The sequence below is a fragment of the Cryptomeria japonica genome, chromosome 9, assembly GCF_030272615.1.
Source record: "Cryptomeria japonica chromosome 9, Sugi_1.0, whole genome shotgun sequence".
Lineage (NCBI taxonomy): Eukaryota > Viridiplantae > Streptophyta > Pinopsida > Cupressales > Cupressaceae > Cryptomeria > Cryptomeria japonica.
The window spans coordinates 204,401,550-204,407,321 of record NC_081413.1 but is presented as its reverse complement, the minus strand read 5'-3'; the positions used below and the strand labels follow the sequence as shown (position 1 = coordinate 204,407,321).

Here is a 5,772-nt window from a genome sequence, read left to right as displayed (position 1 = left end):
CAAAATCTCACAAAAACCAATCTAATCTCTCAACAATCTAAGAAAAATCCCTTCTCATGTTTGTCCATGTGAAAATCCCATTCTGATACTTTCAATAAAAAAGGCTCATATCAGAAATGAAGTCCCCAAAGTCATCCATAATCCTTTTATTAAAGAAAACACCTCCTCTTTTCTCATCTAAATTAGTGATAGCATTAAAATCACCCCCGAAGATAATAAAGGAACCATGTTTTAAGTGAGAATAAATCCTCTTTAATTCACCCCATAACTTACTCTTCCCTTGAATTCCTAACAGAGCATAAATGTTAAAAAGCCAGAATTTAACCTTCGAAATCTTTCTTATAACTAAAGCTAACATCCAATTTGTAGCGGATGCCACTAACTGTACCTCAATATTATAATTATTCCAAAGTAGTGCCAAACCTCCTGAAGCACCGCAAGCCAGAGAAGAAAGAAAATTCCACCTTCTCCAAGCTGAAAAAACCAAATCAGTAGACTCCTTTGACAACTTTGTTTCTTGCAACATAAAAATATCACACTTAATTAAGTCCATCTAGGACTTAACTAAGCGTCTCTTGTTAGGGGCATTTAAGCCCCTAACATTTCAAGAAATAATTCTCATTGTCCTCGAGGGGAGGTCGAAGCTCCCTTCATCCCATTAATTGGAGAATTTTTGCTTTCCCCAAAGCAACCTTACAAATTACGTTTCACAGCCCCTGATCTTGTCACAGGAGAACTAGTCACAAATCTTTTACTCCTCTTTCTTTTTACACTTACAGGAGTTAGGCATATTTTCTTAGGCCTACCAAGAGAGACCGAATGCCTCCCTTGCCCACCAGGAGGAGAAAGGGACAAAGTCTTTTGAATTCCACCATCAATTTCCATTTGAGTCTTAAGATTATTTGGAGGCCTAACTCTCCTAGGAGAAACCACCGATGGTGAAAAAACCCGAGTTGTTTGGACAATTGGTAAACTCTTACATGACTTTGGAGAAGCCAGGATAAATGGATTATCTTCAAAACCCAACTCTGTTGTAGCCAAAACCGCAAAAGGATTAGCAGATGCAGAAATTGGAAGGGTCAAGTTTATACCCCCCAAATCATTCTCAATGGAACAAACAACTCTATCAGTAATACCCTCATCCATTTGTAGTGCATGATTGTTAAAAATATCATTTACTTGCTGAACCAGATTCTCATCTGCCATAATAACAGGGACAACCTCTGACGGATTACTATTCCCTAAGGAAGATTCATTAGTCATATTAATTTCAACATTTAGAGGGGAATTATTAGACACCAAATTCTTAATTTCCTGCACTAAAGAAGCATCATTAGGAAAAACCTATGGCAGGGACATGTTTAATAGTTTCCATATCAACCACTACATTTTTATCTAAATTCACATTCTTTGAAGAATCCAAAACCTCCTTATGAGTGCATGAAGACAAATTGTTGTCCTTACCCTTTGTGTGATTATTTGGCATCTTAGGGAAATCTATCATCAATGGATGATCTACTCCATTCATCAGGGGATTACCATCCACTATACCCCCGTTATTAGAAAATGTCTTCAGTAAAGATGAAAGTGAGACCGAACCCAAAGTGTGATCATTTGGTTTCCTAGAACTACGACACAATGGATTATTTTCAAGATTAATGTGACCTGTTTCTACCAATTTATGCGAAGAGACATTCCCACATCCTTCAACCGAAGGTCCCGTCAACAAACTATCTTTATTAAGGGATTTAGGGATAGAGCCAACAACCTGCTGGTTTTTCTTACAATCCATAAGTAATGGAGCATCCAAAAGTAAAGGAGACTTAAGAAGCTCCGTATCTAATTTCCAATTGACTATTGCCAACCACCATCATGAGACTTGATATTACAAGTACGGGGGCAAACATTGTTAGGGTTAATAAGAACACAATTTTTTACCAGAACCTCCCCATCCACAAAGCCTATTTTAGATGTTAAAAAAGTTCCAATAGTATTTCCAATTTTCTCAAAAACATCTGGATCCTTAAATTCGAAACAAATTTTAGGTAAACCAAACCAGAAAGGAATAAGTTTCGAACTAGACCAAGAAGGAACAAAAAAAGGTTTCCAAGCCGCAATTGAAATTAAATGTTTTCCAAACCAATGATGCAAAGTTCTTAATACCTCATCTTTGAAAGAAGGAGAACCACAGACAATAATAAAAGAATTCGCAAACGATAATTGAAAATAATGCATATCCCCCCATCTTTTCTGCAATTTATGATGAAGCTTTAACAAACTAATTTGATCACCCCAAATTTCCCCAGAAATAGCATTCGTATGCAAACAATTCACTTTCTTATCGACATAGGAACCCAAAAGATTAATACAAGGGATAGGAGCCCAAACCTGTAATGAAGAAACCCCTGACAGAATAGGATCAGAAGGTATCTTACTTACCTTTTCCGGACTAGCTTCCTTGAGGTTCACATTTACCTTATTTCCCACATGTTGTGAAGAAACAGAAACCCTAGCCACAATCTCCTTATTTGCCAAGCCAACAACCCTAGCAAATGTTCGCTGATTGCCCAGATCCAAAGACCATTTCCTCGAAAAGCCCTTGAATTGCTTCTCAGAATTCCCTTGATTCACACCATTATTAAAACGCCCTTGAGTGAATCTCCTTCCATTGTTATTCTGCCTCCATGCCACACTTCGTTTGTTCCCAAAGAAGCCTTGAAAGTATTTTGAAGCTGGCCGAAAAACCTTGTTATTTTTGCTCTGGTTTACCTGTATCGCCATGTCCTTCCATATGTTGTTCATGTAGACCCACTGCGGAACATGAGGCGGGTCTTCCCAGCCCACATCTGCCCATGAACCCAAATGTCCTCTATCAGCCATGTCCGATCACTGTATTAACAATAATAAACACTTTTCTTCGCTTGAAGATACCCATAAAACACAATCCTCCCTCCTGTATTTGATTTTCTGTTCCCTAATTTTCCGAGTCGGAAGACAGAAAAAAAAACCCTAGGCACGTTGCCAAAACTGCAAAAAATTGGCCTTCGATCTTTGAAAAGTACAGTAAACCCTAGCCGCGCTAGCCGCGTTCCGTTCTCCTTGCATGCATCCGTGTGAGTTTATTGTCCAATTAAGTCGTTGAATCCCAAGCTAGCCATGATTCATTTTGCATTGGTGAGGCCTGGCGCGATGATATATCTTCACTTTACTAGGTGTAACCCTCTATCAATTCTCGAGACGTTCTTCGGGAGCGAAAACCAGTTTCCTTTCTGAATTTATTATTGAAATAACAGAAATACAATTTATTTTGAAGTGTTTATATCAGTCATTAACGCTGTATATTTCAGACTGCTTCTGGCGTCTCATATCATCCTTGTAAGCAGCAATTTGTTTCTATATTTAATGTTGACTTAAAAATATGATTATAATTTGAAATTATGCTCGTGTTACATTCACATGTACATAAGATAGTGTTTACCATTTTTTATATATTGTATAAATTTAAACAAGCACCAGTAGGGTGAATAATGTGAAATAAATAATATATAATAACAAATGAACAAGAAGTACCTGACAACCTCAATTGTATCGGCGCTCTGTTCATCAAGATGATTCGGAGAGAAAAAGTTGCTTGGACCCGTGGAAATGCCCAAACTCAAAGTAGCCGTTCATAGAGTAACCCTACTGTTGTATTTTTACTCAAGAAGATAATCTTCAAGAAAGAATGCATACCTGAAAAAAATTGCCTACATCCTATCACACCTCCTCCCAATATATAATTCCAACACTTTGTTTCAGATTATTAAATGCATCACAATTCTCGCACTGTCCGCCAAATCTGCATTGTAACGCCTCTATCTTTCATATTACTAAATGGATTACAAATCTTGCACTGTCCGCCAAATCTGCAATGAAACTCTTCTATCGCCAGGTCTGAAAATTGTAAACCCAAGTCTGAAAAATGTAACGCCTCGATTGCCTTAAAATGGAATGCATTAACAAGATTACATAAGTGTCTAGCCAGAATAAGCTTATATTAGAAAAAAACCAGCTGGCATGCAGAAACCCACAGCAGAATCACAGAGACTATCCTTGGTATAGAATTAAAAAAAAGTACTTTTTTGGGTGAGTAATAAAAGTTGATGAGACCATGTAGTCGCAGAGAGAGAGAGAAGCACACTATATAAATTGTATATGGAGAATAAATAATTAATCATGAGCTTTAAGTCCGCAAAGGGAGCTTACAGCATTACTGTCATTACCATCATAATCTTGACTTGTAAAGGCTGAATATGGCTACTGTTGAGTTGCAGCAGCAGTATAATAACGTTATCAACTCTCTTTATGAGGAGGTTGAAATTTTTGTTTGCAAATCATATTTTTCAGCAGTTCAAATATTTTTTCTTTTCCTGTATACTCATAGTTTGTGACAGTTTCTACTTTGATAGGAAAGAACGATAAAACTTATTTGGATTCTGTTGTAGGGATTTGTGGATGAGCAATTTAGTGAGCTGATGGAGAATGAAGGCAATCCTGGTTTTGTGAGAGAATGCCTTTCTTCGATTTCTGATGACATACGCACCGCACTGAATGGCATACGCACCACACTGTTAGTTGTTTATACTTGTTCTTTATACTTGTTCTTTGATGGCTTATAAAATCATTTCATGGTGATATGCAGGAACAATGAACCGGTGGATGACGGAAAACTGGATAGATGTTTATTTGGTTTGTACTATAGCAGCTCAAGGCATGCAAATTGCTCTCCGTCATTTTTCTATACACAGTTGTTGCCTGAAGCATTTTATTTCTGATATTTAAGTAATAATCATACTACCCTTTTGTTTTGAAATGACAGGATGGGGGCAAAGAGAGTCAAAAACATATACGTCACATTTTGTGGGTTCTGTGTAGAGAAAAAGAGAGACGAGTAGACCCTTTCTCATTCAGGCCCTCAAGTGCTTTCAACAGAAATTATTTCTGAAGTGTTTTATATCAAAGATTTGGTAAAATTTCTGGTGTAAAATCTGTTGATTATTTGTTTTTGTTTGTGTTTTCAATTTTCTTTAAAAAGCAGGTGCTTACAGTGTCTGCAACAAGTGAAACAAGAGTTTAATCTTTTCAAAGACAAGGTCGAGGAACTGCTTCAGGCAATTATCACTTCAACTCTTAAACTCAAACAAAATCTAAAATACTAGCTGAAAGTTACGTTTAATAGTGTTATTATTTTGCAGTCAGGTTCTAAAATGGACTTTAGTTTAATTGTAGATTGAGAATCAAATCCTGCTAGCAGGTGGGACGATTTCAACACGGTATCGGCATAAGCTACATAGGGGAAAAAGAAGCAGCAGCAGCAGCATGAAAGAGGAGTTACAGTTTGACATGCAACTTTAATTCGTATGCTGTTTAATAAGAATTAATGAAGTGTCAGAAAGGGGAAAACTATGTCTATCTGCTTTTGCAATGAATCGGAGTAAGTTTAATGGTTAGTGTTTTAGCTGCAGATTAAGTTACTTTTGTGAGAATGTTCAATATTTTCTTTTGTTTCATTCGTACAAAAAGGAAGTGATTGTCCAAAAATATTCAAGAATTAAATTTCTATTTTAATTTTGTTTCACAAATTGCATTTCAGTTTAAGTGAGTGTAACAAACAATTTTGCTTTTTAGTCATTTATCTACTTGTATGTAGGAATTTAGTCTTTTGTGAGGTGAAAAACCTTTAAATTTACTGTTTATCTTGAATATAAGAAATTTTTTGTGTTTGTTTCTTCC

The 5,772-nt window shown here is 36.5% G+C and overlaps 1 protein-coding gene across 1 annotated transcript; it reads left to right on the top strand.

Annotated features, from left to right (window-relative positions):
• The first annotated feature begins 4,292 nt into the window (after positions 1-4,292).
• On the top strand, positions 4,293-5,394 carry LOC131038856 (histidine-containing phosphotransfer protein 5-like). Its single transcript, XM_057971411.1, has 6 exons — positions 4,293-4,364; positions 4,485-4,609; positions 4,682-4,750; positions 4,859-4,930; positions 5,078-5,150; positions 5,269-5,394. Exons 1-6 carry the CDS (start codon positions 4,293-4,295, stop codon positions 5,392-5,394), a joined length of 537 nt encoding a protein of 178 aa, XP_057827394.1.
• Positions 5,395-5,772: the final 378 nt, after the last annotated feature.

Coding starts and splice junctions, on each gene's coding strand:
- LOC131038856 (XM_057971411.1), top strand. CDS start 4,293: ATGGCTACTGTTGAGTTGCAGCAGCAGTATAATAACGTTATCAACTCT. Junction 4,365..4,484: donor ATGAGGAGGTTGAAATTTTT/GTTTGCAAATCA, acceptor ATTCTGTTGTAG/GGATTTGTGGATGAGCAATT. Junction 4,931..5,077: donor GTAGAGAAAAAGAGAGACGA/GTAGACCCTTTC, acceptor TTTAAAAAGCAG/GTGCTTACAGTGTCTGCAAC.